At 31.2% G+C, this 16,943-nt stretch overlaps 1 protein-coding gene across 1 annotated transcript in view; it reads left to right on the top strand.

Annotated features, from left to right (window-relative positions):
• LOC147068089 (netrin receptor UNC5C-like) overlaps positions 1-16,943 on the top strand; it is a 65,854-nt gene that overhangs the window by 44,303 nt on the left and 4,608 nt on the right. Inside the window, exons 10-12 of the mRNA XM_085952588.1 lie at positions 13,771-13,911; positions 15,481-15,655; positions 16,053-16,165. Coding sequence (XP_085808714.1) covers positions 13,771-13,911; positions 15,481-15,655; positions 16,053-16,165 — 429 coding nt within the window. The remainder of the gene's footprint in view (positions 1-13,770; positions 13,912-15,480; positions 15,656-16,052; positions 16,166-16,943) is intronic.

The raw sequence follows: 16,943 nt of genomic DNA, 5'->3' as shown, positions 1-16,943 counted from the left end.
TGGCTCCCTAGGTGTTTATTTGGTCGTTTCCCATGTAGTTCTACTCTACTGTTTCACTACATTACTGTCATTGGGCCTCATGTTCTGTTAAAGTGTTAAAATAATCCTAATCTTAAACGCTACATTTTCACGACTCTGCTCCGTGTGTTTAGAGTATGTACCTACATACATGTTCATAATAACTAAATGATAAAATGAATAGTACTGAACAACAATGTACATTAAAATGCAGATTATTTATTTAAAACATCATTGATGTTTGTAGGATAGGACCTTCTGTGATTTTTTGCTATATATATTATTTTTTGTTGTTTTACGTAAATGACTAGGTACCTATTTATATATAATCATCAGCCGGGGTCAATCCACTGCTGGATGAAGGCCTCCCCAAGCTTTCTCCAACTCTCTCGGTCCTGTGTCGTTCGCTGCCACGTATTTCCGCCGAACTTTACCAGTTCGTCAATCCAGCGGCTTTTAGGGTGACCCTGTGGCCGTTTCGTACTCCTTGGGTACCATTGGATGACGGCATTTGTCCAGCGGCCGTCCTTTCGGCGAGCAATGTGCCCCGCCCATCTCCATTTCATCTGTTTGGAAACGTCTATTACATCGCGTACTCTTGTCTGCTTCCTAACCCATTCGTTTCTCTTACGGTCCTTTCGCGTGATGCCCAACATGCACCTCTCCATGCCTCGCTGTGTGGCCTTTGGACATCTCTCGTGTTGAGGGTCCACGTCTCGCAGCCATACGTGAGCACGGGTAGCACACATTGGTAGCATACCTATTTATATATACTTACTATTAATTGAAATGTCTGGCTATATTATGTTCATCATAATATATCACAGTGATAGGGATAACATAGATTGGTAGTGACACGATGCGCCCTTTCGCTGTTTTATGTCATTGTTTCAATCACTTCGCCGTTCTGTTCTATCAATGCGATTGCAAAGGGTTGGGGATGAATCTGCCCTTCTGTTTGCAGAATGAGTCTTTGTAGATCAACATAAGTAATATACTGTGTGTTTGTAATCAGTACTATTGCATATTTATATTTTACTATATTATATTATACTTACGTCAAATATAAATATTGCATATTTTAAGTAGGTATAATATGAAAGCTTGTATTTGTACAGGAAGGTAGGCAGGCACCTACATTTAGTAATGTAGATATTAGCCATGGATTGTCTATTGTCCAAACCATCCCTACATTGAACCTCAAACCGACGACTTCCTGGATTTGTGGTAATGTTAACCATATAGCAGATTCATAAGATAGGAATGTGAAAGCCAGTCGCCATAGATAGACCAGTTAATACTAAGTTTTGGTTTGTAACTTATTGGTGATTAGGCCATAAAATGCAAGACATATAAAACCCGCTATATCTCTTCAAATATTATGTTGCAAATGTTACTATTGGCACATTAACATTGTTTAACACATGTTGAACTTTATTCGATATTTCTCCATACATACAAATTGTACCTATCTTTTTACAGAGCTACAGTATCCAGTAGGTAACTCACTTATCTTATTTTTTTGTTCTATGTATTTATGTGGTTATGTACGGAGAGCCTTATGACAATCCCATGATGATTTTAAATAACATTGGTAATTTTATTTTACCAAACACAGCATTAAATCCCTTTTTAATAATGTAGTGATATCGATCATTTTTTGATCAATAATAAAATTAATACATAATAATAATCATAAGATACACGTCTGTTTACTGGAAGCCGGGCGGGAACAGCGTCAATTTTCACAGCCGATTTAGACAAAATTAATGAATTGAAGAATGATAACCTAACCTAACCTAACAAATAATCCAGTATATCTGCTATTTTCAAAATTTGTTTACCGCTGGCTTCCACTAAACAGACAACAGCATATTATGTACCTATACGGTATACCTATTGATTATTTAAAAATATATTCTAGATACAGTCTGCAACATGTAAAATGTTGCAATGTGCTGATAATATCGTACTTACATACATTATTATTCTTTCATTGGAAGCAGACTATTTCTCAAACCCACATAATACTTACCTATATTAAAATCATAATAATGGTTGTTATAAATATTCATTATAGCGTTTCATTAATCATCTTGTGAAGACAATACCAGCGTTCTTGGCTAATTAAAATCTTTCCAAGACAGCGGTTTTCAATGCGGTACCTAACTAATTGCTTTTAATAAAGATAAAAAAGCTTTATTGTTTTTTTAAAAGCTTCAATGTGATAAAAACGATTTATCATAAATTATTATTTGTGAAAACACTTTAAATTTATTTATTTATTGAGTGAGTTAGGGGAGCGACAATTTATAAATATGAAAGAATGTTTGTGGCAGGTAGAGTAATTAATTCTACCTTAAATCTAAACTGTGAAAAAACTCGATGCGTCAATACAACTCTCTGTATCGTATATGTGTATTGATTTAAATATTGAATCAATAAAATTTCATGATTATATACGAAACAACTAAAAAAACAATGTTCTCTTTTCAATTTTAATACGAGTACGTCAGTTTTAGAAGGATTTTAAATAAGAAATAAAGCCAGATATTTACGTATAAAATTGAAATTATAATTAATCCCAGAAATGGTTATTCGCTTTTATGACACAAGAAAATAGCTTTCTACATCGAATGGCATAATTATTATTAAGTAAATACTTTTTCAGTTATTTTCGTATGCTTGTGCATTAAAAAAGCGTCCCAGGTCACACATACAAAATGTACGCCTCATTTCGTTCCCTTATTTATATAACTAATTATACGTGATACCTATTCCGCCATTCTTACAAGTGATGATCTATTACATCTATGTATTTAATAAATCAGTTGTTCGTTCTTCCGAGGAGAGTGATCCAAATTAGGAGAAAAATTGCTAAACCACTTCAAATATCGACATATTATTTAATTCGATTGGAGTTTGATTGAACGATGTTTTATGAATAATTTCACTGTTTTATTGTTACGTTGTATATTACCTTTATTTATTCGTCACGTTATGATTTTAACATCTTGAAGTAGGTCATGTTTACTCATGTAAATAAAAAAGTAAATGATGTACCTAGTATTTAGAAATTCATTGCTTTTATAATGAGATATAAAAATTATATCAGTTTCGTTTAATATTGGGAGTCATGCAAAGGTCCTGATAAGGTTTATATATAAATTAATTAACACGTCTGATGTTTAAATACATATGGTTTAAAATAAATAAACATATAATATAACGTAAAAATATATAATCTATGTGCTCATGTTGGAATGTGCTTTTGTTTTAAGTGCTTAGAAAGGTATGCTCATGATTTTAAAGTCATTCTGCAACCCAAGCGACACATTGCACTTTTGTGCATGCAGTTTGTAATAAAAAAAACGTAAAAGAAATTTTCACTTTGAATTTGCATAAAGGCGTGCGCGTCTGCCTCGTCATATATCATAGCTTTTAAAAAGAGGGTTACTCACCGTGAATTTATTCGTTTTTTTACCAGTTTCATTTTGCCAATTTACTAATATTTCATTTTTTTGGGTAGTTCGCGTATAATTTATGTTTTTGAATAAAATGTTAGGAAAAATATCATTTTACTTTAATATGATTGTTCTTTGCCACTCGCTGTATCTCGTTTGAGCATACATATAGTAAAGCGTAGTGAACCAGATGTACCTGTCAAAGTTGGGTTCAAAGCATCCAAACCAATAATTAAGCTGTGAATCGCACACTAGAGTATACAGGATTTCTAGGTTTACTTATATATTGTACTTATATGGCTAATCATAGATGAAAATAAAAATTTCTTCAGCCGTATGCCACTGTGAATAGTATATCACTCATCAGTCAATTTTTAACTTGTGAGAATTATAAATATTATTAATTTTGGCGAGTCTTCTATAAGTAGGCACTACCATATTCTATCATTCGGTTTAAAACTTCGTTTCCCGGAATTTTACTTCATCGTACTTATAAATCCCACTTACAATGGGTTAATGGAATAGAATTTTATGAAAAAACTATTTTTGACAATGCATATTGTGTGTATTGCTTGTTCTCGTTAAAAACTACGTAACGCCTCAGCATAAGTTTTGAAGGAGGTTGAGACGAAGAATCTGATAGGGAAGTAGGTAGTTAGTTCCTTGGCAATATCATAATAGATTAATTTAATCTCGTGCATGTAGCGATTCATATCAAAATAAAATTAAATATTCGATCACGTACATACCTACTAAAAGGGCTATCCATATAATGAAACCGCATGCGATTTTGAACTGTTTACACATACTGTTACTTATGATTTCTGCTCATGGAAATACATTTTCGCTTATTATATAATCGTATATGTATACGATGTATAAACTGATACAGATAGACTTTTTGGCATATAGATGGCCTATAAAAATGTGTTGGAATAAATAGATAAAATAAGTGTTGTTTTTTTTTGTTGTAAAAATGGGTAAATCCAAATACACAGATTCTACACTTATTGGTATCTATACAAATTAACTTAATTCAATATTGTATAAAATAAAGTCACATTTTAAACATTTACGATGTAAAGTTAATATTATGATTAAATAATTGATAATCAATTGACGAACTGGCGACAAAAGGAGCACACAATAACTATTGTACAAGTACAAATTGAAGTAGTATTCACTGCAAGATGTACATCTATTTATGCTAAGTATGATAACATTCCACGAACCCACATATACTTATACAATATTGTGTTCACAGCAACATATCTAATTTGAATGTTTTTGCATGTCTTATATCCCTATAAACACTAATAATAATTCTAAAGAAATGTCAACATCTTCACCATTTATAGAAAAAATTTAAAAGTTAAAATTGCATATTTATAAATTTAGATTTTTTTGCAATATTGGTTGTCATTAGATTATTAGACATTTTAATTCTCATTTTATCAATTAGTGTGGAATAGTTCAGAAGAGATGTACACGGGATAGTAAATAATTATGGTTTTAATAATTGTCTAATATTAATGTGAAATATTTATTAAAATTAGATAATATTATCGTGTTGAATAACCCCTTTAGGGATAGTATCGCTGTACTTGGGAATGAGAGATGAGACGCTTTACTCTGCCGACCGTTTTGCGTCGCAAACATTTCTTTCATTTTTTTCCCATATGAATAAGTACCTACAACACACGGCGGCAGTGGGCCTTTGGGCTGAACGAAGAAGCTTTTGAAGCTCAGCCCTCATCTCGACTGTCATCTGGCCGTGTAAGTATGCCATGAATCAAGGCAAAGGGGGAGGCTCCATGTTCTATCCTCACTACTCCGGGAGGGCGAGCTTAGAACTTGTGATGTGTCACTGTTTGTTTTGTTCTTTTCGCATAGTTATTATTATTATTGTGACGCGTGTGCTTGTTCTAAGCTGTGTCTGTTGCTTTGCAAAGGGGATTTTGATAAATGCGAGATCATTTTCCGTGAAGACATAAAGTTTTGCAACACTTTTCGTTGAGTGTTTTTCTCGTTCGGAAATAGAAAACTTTTGTCCGGCGAGAATCAACTTTCAGAATTCTCCCAGGGACAATTGGGCAAGCTTTAGGATAAAATATTAGTTCCTTGTTATATATATTGTTTTTTTAAACTTTAAACATCAAACATTTATTTCATATTTATTTCAATTAGATAGGTACTTACACAATTTGTGTAAAGTGGGATGTGTAAATTAAAAATACGGTAGCCATCTTTCACGGCAATTAAAACCGTTAAATTATTTGTTTATTACATAATTCGCATGAACGTCATTAGGGGATATTATTAAATTTTTAGTAAAAATCATGTCTTAGAACAAAATATGTCATCAAAATTCAATCTGTTTCTCCTGCTATACGATGAAAAACCATCATGAATTATTATATTAATACATTCATGATTTAATGTTGTACCAATATTATCTAATACTACTGTTGACAAACAATTGCTTTATAAATTAAATATTCGTTTACTTCATTATAATGAGTTTTCATGTATTTTTTTCCCATTAATAGTCATTAGTTGTTATGTTGTTATTATTATTATTGTTAGGTTTGTAGTACTTTTACTAAAACCGATATTTTTCCGACCTCTACTAGTAAGTGGTAATATTGTACAAAAATAGTTAAATAATTATTTATCTACGTGTGTCTGAATAAAACAATTACATTCAACCTAAAACAGTGTGTTAATTTGTTTGTTTATTTCAATAGTAAAGATTTATTTAAATAACACAAAGAATGATTTTATTGTAAAAATAATGTGTAAATATATTTTTTTCAACGAGAATAAAATTAAAATATAGTTCACGAACATTATTTTTCATTACATTCTTAAAATTCCTTCTAAAAAACCATCAAAGCTAAAACCTGCGGTCGTGAGCTTTAGGGATTCCCGCCGCACAAAAGCTCTCTCCACCCACAGCGAGCATTCGTCTTCCGTTGTCAACGCGAGAATGTTCTGTTTTAATTGGAACGACAGTAAATATTGTTAAGTGCGCATTCGCAATGTTTTCTGGATGTAAATCCTGACAGTGTGGGCCTCAAATGTATGCGGATAGGTCACGGAGTATAATTAGGTGCAGTAAAGTTGTCAAGAGGGAGGCTGCCACGGGAGTAGAGGTGGGATGCCGCGAAATGGCTTGATTAACGGCGCCGCTTAAAATATCGACTGCCTCCTCTCGAATTCGGCCACATTTTCACGTAACGGATATTAAGACGCTGATTCAGTAGCGTTCCAAGATGAATTTATATATGGAATCAAGCCGTAAATTTAGATCTAGGATTCAACCATTTTTCATGAAAGTGGGACGTATCTCGGTTATGGTTTAGCAATTAAAATACATACATAAATTCATTTTGAATTAAGTAAATTCGATATAATTGTATAGCGATATGTTGATAATATTAGTTATTAGTTTGAGTTTAACACCCCATGATCAGTAAAATATTGTTATATAATGTATTGCACACAATTATTATTACATGGGTCAGCGATTTTCAAACTTTTTTTGGTTGGAGAAACTCATTTATCGTTTTGCTTACCGATTACGAACAAACACCGTTGTATAATATTACATTTCTTCGTCAACTGTCAACACACTGGTTGTTTGATTTATGTCAATTTCGTAGAGTACGTAGCTGAGCTGCATTATGGTACAGTTGTAATTCTATATTTGTTGTGTTATTAATATTAGTTATTTCAGGTATTATTGTTGCACATCCTAAAAACGATCCAAAAATAACTAGCGCGATATATATTTTTCGTCTTTTGATAACGCTATAGAATTACTACGCTACTGATGTTTTCTTGGCTGTAATTCTTAAGATTTAAGGATTGTCAACGTCTTTCCACTCTATACCATAGTCGAGTATCGAACCTTGGTGGTTTTCAATTAATTCTGAGCGTCTGTTCTTGAAATGCGGTGCGTCGGTTCCTTGTCGAAAAACACTCCGAAGGATAAAGTAAATTAGGCGGTTAATAAATTAAACGGGAAGTCTCTAGGTGTTTTATCTAAATTAAAATAGCTTTTAAACAATACGGATAATTAAAGAGAAAGTAAATGACTTTACTTTGCCTGCTTTTGGTCCAAAAGAAATGAACAATCTACGAATTCCTAGGTATATTGTTATAATTAAATGCAAGATGAAAAATTGTTCCAATTATAAATTTAGAGTAAATAAGGTGCATATACACTGTAAATTACAACTCAGTACTTGTTCACCTTTTTAAAATTATAATTAAAAACATATATTATATCTAGTAAAATAAACCAATTCGTTAATAATTAATTCTTACAGTAGATACAATATTTTTTTAACGTAGGTACAACTGCATTAAATAACGGAGGAGCTGAGGATTAAAGAAATTCAAGTGCATCGGTAACAAGTTTGAGTAAATTGACTTCTTAAGTCAAATATGCGATTATAAACTTGATATATTATAACTTTTTTTGACAATAATCTAATAATAATAAATCTTATAAATAAATGACTTTTTATTATCAAAATGCTTATGAATATTTATTCGTATTTTATGGTAGACAATCCCCCCGAAATGTTTAAATAAGATACGTTTCTATGAAAATAATTAAAAACTTTCATAGACAGGTGTTTGTGAACTGTAATTCAATGCTAGTGAAAAATAATTTTCGTAAAAAGCAGTTAGGACTAGTACATATTTGAATCCATTTTCATGCATAAACGTACGTTTCAATAGAGCAACACGTGAGACACAATTTATGTTCGACTCACGGTTTCTGTCAAATTCACATGTTATTTTTCAATGTGTGTTTGAAAGGGGAGCTTATAAGTTATAAGCAAAAGTGGCTAACCGCTAAAAAATTTCTTCAGGACCCATATCGGATTGTAGAAACAATAGAGAGAACAGTAGACAATATTATAATACGTATTGAAATTTCTTATTGTTGCATATTTTATTTTTAATCGCGTGTAGAATGTGGCGTTTTGTAAAATACCATTTTAGAACATGATACGTGGCGTATTTGCGATGCAATAAAGAATAATACTTCAACAATAATTTCATTTAAAATCGCGTGTAGTGTTAACACGTTTTCCTGTGTTTGTGATTGATTATGAATAAAAAATAAGCTCATTAAGTGGACTATTTACCACAATAAATGCCTGATTCTACTTACGGTGCACAGAGGTGGTTGCGATCCGCGATCACGCACGACCAACTACGTAAACCTATCAACGCGCATGGTGCGTGCGCGGCATGCACGCGTGCACAGCGCCGCGTGGGAAGAACTTACGTTTTAATTAGACACAATTTAGAAGCGTCAGAGAAATAATGTTGCCGCTCAAGCAATATTTACATCGTCAAGTAATGTCAACAAAATGCTTTCGTGTAATTAATACTCACATAGCACGCGGGAAGCTCTATGAATTTCGGATATTTCTTTTTAAAGTACTCACCTAAATTATTTTACTATTTTTCATTTGTGTTCTATTTTTAAATAGCTCGGCCCCTTCTATTTCTTGATTGGTTTAGTGTTAGTATGTTTTGAATGATGTGTACACGTAAACAGTAATCAAATTTAGCATTTTAAACTGTTTTATCAATGAAAGCTTTTCCACATTAAATTTTATGTGTTTGAAACATGCAATGCATTCCGATCGATATTGGAATAATGTTTTATATGGCGGGAAACTAAGAATTTTTGCATGAGGAAAAACGCTAGTCGTAAATTATTTTTATAATGAAGCAACTTATTTACCGAATTCGTAACTTAAGTGGCAGGTGAAATACTACTCAGGCTTTCGATTTTTTTCTTTGTTTTAAATTGTATAAGTATATATTATTTAATCGTATAAATACTTAGTTACGTTTTTTATGGTGTTGAAAATTTTTGCGAATTTCTTTTTAAAGAAGGTTAATGGGAATAATCTCGTATTTTCCGAGTTAAATGAAAAAAAATTTTTTAAAACAACCAAAAAACTTTATTTTTTAAAATTGTTCATTTCACATTTGTCAATTGTTTAACGGCCCACATGCTCGTCGTAGGTCAAAATTGAGTTTTTATTGTATTTTCAAACCATGATCCTGGACACTCCTTAAACGTTGTAGATAATCTATTTATATAACTTTGAAGCCTTATTATCTTTTATATTTATTTTAAACATTTGATGACTGCATAAATTATTTTTTTTACATAAAATAGTATTCTCTCGCTCTAATGTTTTGGAAAATAGTCATATTTCGGTACATGAATGTGCAGTGGTGTTAAGATTTTTTACATTTATTAATTTTTAATCGCATTTATAAAACCATTAGTATAATTTATGACGAGATAATTTTAGTAAAATATTTACGATAAAAAATTATATTGATAATCTCTGTGATCCCAAATTTGACAAGAATTAGGCATTTTATTATTCAAAAAATCGGCAAGATTAACACATTTGAAGATGATTCTAAAGATACTTATTATAAGCTATGTCTTTGACCATTCAAGTGTGATAAACATCTTATGAATAATGATTGCTTTATAATAATTATTGACCTAAGAATAAGGTAGTGTTTTTTTTGAAATACGCTATTTCTTTTGTCATTCCCCAGTGGTAAAGCTACAACATACGGCCGTAGCCATACATTGACAAACTATAATTGAAGTAGGGAGTAAAATTATGTTAACGCGCGTGTTTGAATGTATAACTTTACTATCCTTGTATTTTAACGAGTTGTAGGTAAGTATGCCATTTCCGCAATTATAATATCGACGGTAAATATATTCGCCAGATTTTTATGAACATTAAAATTATAATTGAACGCTATCGTTGTATAATACATTGAAATTTAAATCATAATATATTATGTATCTTTCTCTTGACATAATATGCGAAGATGTTTATGTCACTCACCAAATCCATTAGTCGGTATATTGAAATTCAACAGGCGGATGTGATCCTAACCGATGAACATTGTATTGTATCGAAACATTTCCATCTCTAAAGGTAGATATTTTTAGTTATATAGGTAGAAACTGAATTCTCCCTGTTCTGTGGTTCGCTTCAATTATTAAGCAGATAAGCACATTATGAATGCATCTGTCACAAGCAGAGGACTTATGGCACTTGGTAATGGCCACCACTTTCACCGTCAAATATAATGCAATCAGTTCAATATTTTAAGAAGGTGTGTCCACAGCATCATTTATCTTTCAATCCCCATATTAATTATTCAAAATAACATCCCTGTCTCCTGACTAATGCGACGGTGTCTCTTACAGCAAACAGCCACTCAGTGCGGTATAGTGGTGCATATTAAACAGGCCGTAACGGTCAAGCTACCCTCTAGTTATGCTTTCGTTACAATGACAGTACTTCCTGAAACATGACGGTCACTGCTAAACTATTTCAATATATGAAATTTAGAGCAGTGTTGGGTTAAATTTACACCTTCACTCTCGTTTATGACAATAGTGACTGAACGTACTGGGTGGTGCTTTTTGGGAAACTTTTAGTTATACCTATGGTTTAGAATAATAATTAACATCGAATATTCGGCATAGGATCACTGAATAAAATATTACGATGTAAATTTCAATCTTTTCGCTTTAAGCTAAATTCGAGCATACAACTTTATAGGAATTTTTGATTTGGTTGTAAAATAACCGGATATATTCGTATTTATAGAGCAGATTAATTAACAAAATATAAATCCGAAATTCAGTCGCATAGATGCACACTTGAATTTTATTCTACTATATTCAGCCTACGCCACTGATTTGCGAATTACGATTAGTAGGTATTAGATATTGAATACCTTCGAATGCAATGCGGTAATCTGTTTACAATAAAAAATCGATTGCATTTATTTCAATTTGCAGCGGTAATCATTTTCTACAAACACCATTATTGCTCTCGAAGTATGAGCAATAACTAGCACTACTATCGAAATTTACAGTTTTGTGTCACGGCTTGACTAAATATGGAAAATAACACATTCTTTAACACTTTTTTTCATCCCATATTTCTCCACAATCTATAATTTTACCTTCTTTACGGCCACATCCAGCAAGTAACGCATAGGCAACCCAACAATTCTAGGTATTTCATGTTCGTAATATAATTAGTCATATTATTATCTAGGTACTTAGTATTATTTTTGCTGATAATACGCGGATTTTAAGATTTATAAGAATACGCATTACGTTATATTATTTATTATTATAATTATTCTTCTTCGTCCACCAGTATTCCATATCGGAGAATAGCCATAGACGATTTTTAATTTATTAACTTATCATTGACCGGAGTAATTCAGTAGACCCACACTCGTACAAATCACGAGATTCTTAAGCTATGAAAAACTGTATTTTTGCCCTCTCATAATGTAGCCGAGGCAGGAACTCGTATTCTAGTTTTAATAACGCAGCAATTCTTGTATTTTTTCCGTTAATTGGATGGTGTCTTTTAGTCATCTTGTCATTCAAAAAAAAAAAACAGTATGCATATCTCGAAGGCCTCAACTCTTATGCCTGGTCCACACCGAAAACAAGTCGCACGACAACTCGTTAAATTTTACGATAAGCATGATAATTATCGTAAAATTTAACGAGTTGTCGCGCGACTTGTTGCCGGTGTGGCCGCACTTTTATGTTGTAACTAGTAACTATATTTATTATTAGCGTGATCTACATGAAATCATTACCATTCATTCAGTCTTGTCAATAATATGAACAATATGAGTTAATCATAAAAATATTATTTTATATTATAAAATATTATTTTTATTGATATTATGTAGATATGCCACATACGGAAGCACTACTATTCTACTCTCTTTTGAACTAATAAAATATTATGTACATTCACACTTATCTGCTTCCACTTTGATATGGCGCTACTTTGTGAGTGCAATGGATTGCATTATTTGTTTAGGTTATAATATGTTTGGTGTAAGCTTAATGTGTCTCAAGTGGAAGTCTGATCTTCTGAGGCAAGCCTATTGTTGATAATGAAATGACGTTTGAATTTTCTCAAGTGTCTCTGATAATTCGACTCGTATTGATTCAATAGTACGGTTTTACACTTGACGCATCATTTTCATTTCACTTTCTCTTTATTTGTATTTCATCTTGCGACGTATTTCATTATAAACGCGAAAAAATTTACCATAAAAATGGCAAAACAATTTGTCCCTCTGAAAACAATATACAAAACTTGGTGGTATAATGTATAAAGAAAGCATTGTCAATAGTCATTAGTTTTTCCGGTATTTTTTTACGGACAAAGTATTTGGTATTATTTCTATATACATTATTAAAACTTCATCTATTTATTTAACTTGATCTGAGTTTCTACTATGAGTTTACAGTACAGTACGCAAGTATCGATGTGTTTTTTATTATTATATATGACAAAATTTTAAGGTTTTGACTGTTTTGAGTAATACTGCTATTCGATGTAGAATGGTCTTTTCTTTATAATTCAACAAAAAAAATCTTTTCAGCGGGTCATAAAATCGAATACCCAACCCTTTTTGGGATTAATCATTAATTCAATTATAAACGGGAATGTCTGGGTTGATTAAACTGTAAAAAAATTCATTGTGCATTGCTAGTTTCATTTGAACTACATAAAAAATAAACATATTTACATAAAACATCGAGGGTTTAACGTTGAAATGAGAATTTGTGCAAAATTTGTTAAAAAAAACGCCGTTGTCTTAGAATAAGGTATTTTGAGTTGTTTACCTATATTAGTTGGATATCGATATGGCCTACAATTAAAAACTTAATTTTATGTACTTAATATATAGTAAGATCTATAAATAGGTTTTATAATCAGGCGTGGATCTTAGACGCTTCATAAGGATGTTTTTATGAGTAGATTTTGATGCTTAAATTACAAAAATACGGTATTCAAACCATTAGAGGCAATTTTCTGTTATTTTTCTAATACTAAGGATACATTATTATATTAATCGGATAATGGTACCTGCATGTATCAATATAATTAATACAACCACTGTCTGTATACAGCAGCGATTTTCTTCTGCCAACAATGAGCTACAATTTCTATAGTCACATTGCATAGTAGATATTGTATTCGCAGGAAAATACTTAGCAACTCGTACGTCAGTATCAAGTCATAGCATGAAATGGCGAATGCTATTTTATTGCCACGGTGGAAAAAAAAAACAATCGCAAAATGAGTTCCCAGCCAATCTCAATGTTATGAAATCTCCAGAAATGAGGTTTATGATTTTTTGTCTGTTTTGTCTACAGTTGCAGCCGTCTCCAACAATGGCCCCCTCTACATTGGTCTCGCGGTTGCATTTATTGTGTTTACAATAGTTGCAATATTAGTATTCCGCATCCTCAAAAGAAAAGGACGAGACCAATCTTTCTACAATAATGGGCGATCAGGTACGAAAAAATACAGATTATTTATGTAAAAAAAACCTATCAATCTTTGTAAAACATCAATATAATGGGAGGTATTTTTAATGTTACGTATTTTATTAAATTTTGTTTTATCCAAGCTCGAGAGAATGTAATGAAAAATGGTTTCGTATTTTTATTAAATCTTCGGCATGAGACAATCTTATTCTCAATGAATGTACTTAGATATCTTTACATACATATTTGTTAACATTTATTTCTTCATTAGCATATGATAGCATTATTAGCATGGCATACCGTGCTTATTTAATAGGTTAATTTTTGATTGTACACACAATAAGTATATACTACATACAAAATTTGTATTTATAACGATATAATATTAACATACTTACATAATTTAAAAACACCTCAAATATAATAGTAATATATTATGCTTAAACATAAAAAAGCATTTTTTTTTAAAAATATTTCGCCCGACAATAATTGGTTAAGCACATTGGCGCGAATCCAGTGAATACAGGTTCAAGTGCCGTCGGGTGTCATATTTTATCTATTAGAAAATTAGTTTAGTTATATACTTGTTGTATTTTCAAATTATGTAGGTATGTTCAATATAGAGAGTGCTACATTCTCTAATCTTATGAATTATTCAGTGATTCAGTGAAGAAATATTTTAATAATAATACGACTTTTTAAACAATAAAATTACTGCAAAAAATATCCTCATATTACGGTGTTAACTGTCAATTATTGGTGGAAAGACGTTGTAAAAACTAATATAAAACACAGCATGTATAACTACACATATAAAATTTCATTTAATAATAATCAGAACCGGTTTCATTCATTTCAATGAGACATCGTCAACTAATTCAAAATACACTATCACAGATATTATTTAAGTATATCAACAAAAAAATATTTAAATCAAAATTATTAATTTAATATACTGACAATAAATAAAACTCTCTGTTCAAAAACAAAATTTAACTAGTTTTTCAGAAAACTTGGTTATACTCGTATTTAGGTTACCAAGCTGCACAAAATGAATATTAAGATATCAATAATGCAAGTTATGAAAATAATCGGTGCTAATTATTGTTGTACTAAATGGAATAAGTAGGTTCCTACTACATATTATCGTGTTTTATTTTAATTAATAGTGCAAAGCTCTAGTGAAATAATCCCCATTTGTTGTAAATAATGGTGGATTAAAAATACACAGATTCCAATATTATTTATTATAAACAAATAAGTTTAAATCAAATATTCACTTAATATGGGATATACATAATTTTGAAAAACACTTTCTGAGAAAATATATTATAACCAATAGAAAAAAAGATTTTTTCTATTGGTTATAATATATTTTCTCAGAAAGTGTTTTTCAAAATTATGTATGTTCAATAATTAGAATGGTACATTCTTAAATCTTGTGAATTATTCGTTGAATAAAAGAAATAATTAATTATAATATGGGATAGTTCAGAAGAACTTAGTACGGCCTAATTTACGTACGATAAACGTTCAATAGGATTCTATAAATAATATTCTTTATTTCGTCTTTTTAATCTTCGTTTTCATTTTTAGAAGTTAGACCGCAGTTTTTCCAAGACTTGGATAAAAAGACACTCCAACCTGACCTGATGCAGCATGCTGATGGTCCACCATGTTATGAATATCCGCCATTTTTGGCAAAACCAAATCCGGGACTATGCAGAAGCATTAGTGAACATCATTATGATGTACCTCATTTGAGTAACAGGTGATTTATTACAAATTGATAATGTCACTGTATCTACTTACGAGGGGTTAAAAGCACAACATGAATAAATTTACTGAAAAAGTATTAAGTATGTAGATATATAGAATAATCTGTTTATTTCTCTAAACATCATTATTTTATTAGATATATTCAAAATATTAAATATTATGTCTACTTACATATTTATAATATACCTAACTAATTATATTATAGTAATTGTCAACAAAATTGTAGTTATAGGAAAACATTCACCCGTGGACTTATTCGTGTCATGCTGTCAAACCCTCATATTTGTGTTTTTTCAATAAGTAGTGTTATAAATTATTCATATATCAATAATAATATACATATTATGTTATGTATGTTAAAAATTATCTAATGAAACATTTTTTTTCAGTTATGCTTCACCTATTGATCACCAACTTCCAAATTCTTCAAATGAGAGTGAAAATTACGACAAAAAACCTTATACTGAATCTGAACATTCCACCGCCAGTTGCTGTACAAGTTGTAAGTAAAATATTATAATCTAAGACTTACCTACTTGTTTCCTATTTTTTTTAAATTTGTGTACGTAAGTCGGCTCTCACATCTAAATTCGCCTCGTCTGCAACGTGTCGAATATATCGATGTGACGTCATCGTTATTCAGAAAACATACGGTGCCAAATGAAGCTCCGCAGATTGATCGAATGCGACTTTTTAGTTTGAAAAAAAGTCTAGTGCTGCTATCAACAAATTGCATGCTTCTCGGGGTGCGTGTCGAAGATGCCAGAACGCATACGAACACATACGAATTGGTCATTCCTATATAGTCTCGCCGATCGCCGTATTCAAATATCTATACGTTTCGAGAGGTTACGTGTGAATGTCGCAAGGTAGATGTGCGCGGTCTTCACATTATGCAAAACTGGATCGACGTTCCTAGAAGATTTTCTGATTTATGACTGTGTGGCAGACGAGGCGAGCTTAGATGTAAGAGCCGGCTAATGGACAAAATAGCCAAAGTTGATAATGTGTATCTATTAGAACATATTATGTACTTCAAATGCATGTTACTAAAATTTAGTACAAATTTATCTGTCCAATGCTTTTTTTGGATATTATTTTTGTTTATATTATAACAAATAATCGATCTACATACATTATAGAATACATAAATACCTACTGATATTCATTCAATTTACTCGATTACGGGGATTAGGATGATACTGATTTCTGATTCTTGGTCCTATATCAAGATGTTGACTGCGACGTAGACCAATATTGATATTAAGTTTTTTTTTTTA

The sequence above is a fragment of the Rhyacophila brunnea genome, unplaced genomic scaffold, assembly GCF_057557595.1.
Source record: "Rhyacophila brunnea isolate RB1 unplaced genomic scaffold, BYU_Rbru_1.0 scaffold_3, whole genome shotgun sequence".
Lineage (NCBI taxonomy): Eukaryota > Metazoa > Arthropoda > Insecta > Trichoptera > Rhyacophilidae > Rhyacophila > Rhyacophila brunnea.
Note: the sequence above shows the minus strand (reverse complement) of the source record. Positions and strands in the feature narration are given on the sequence as shown.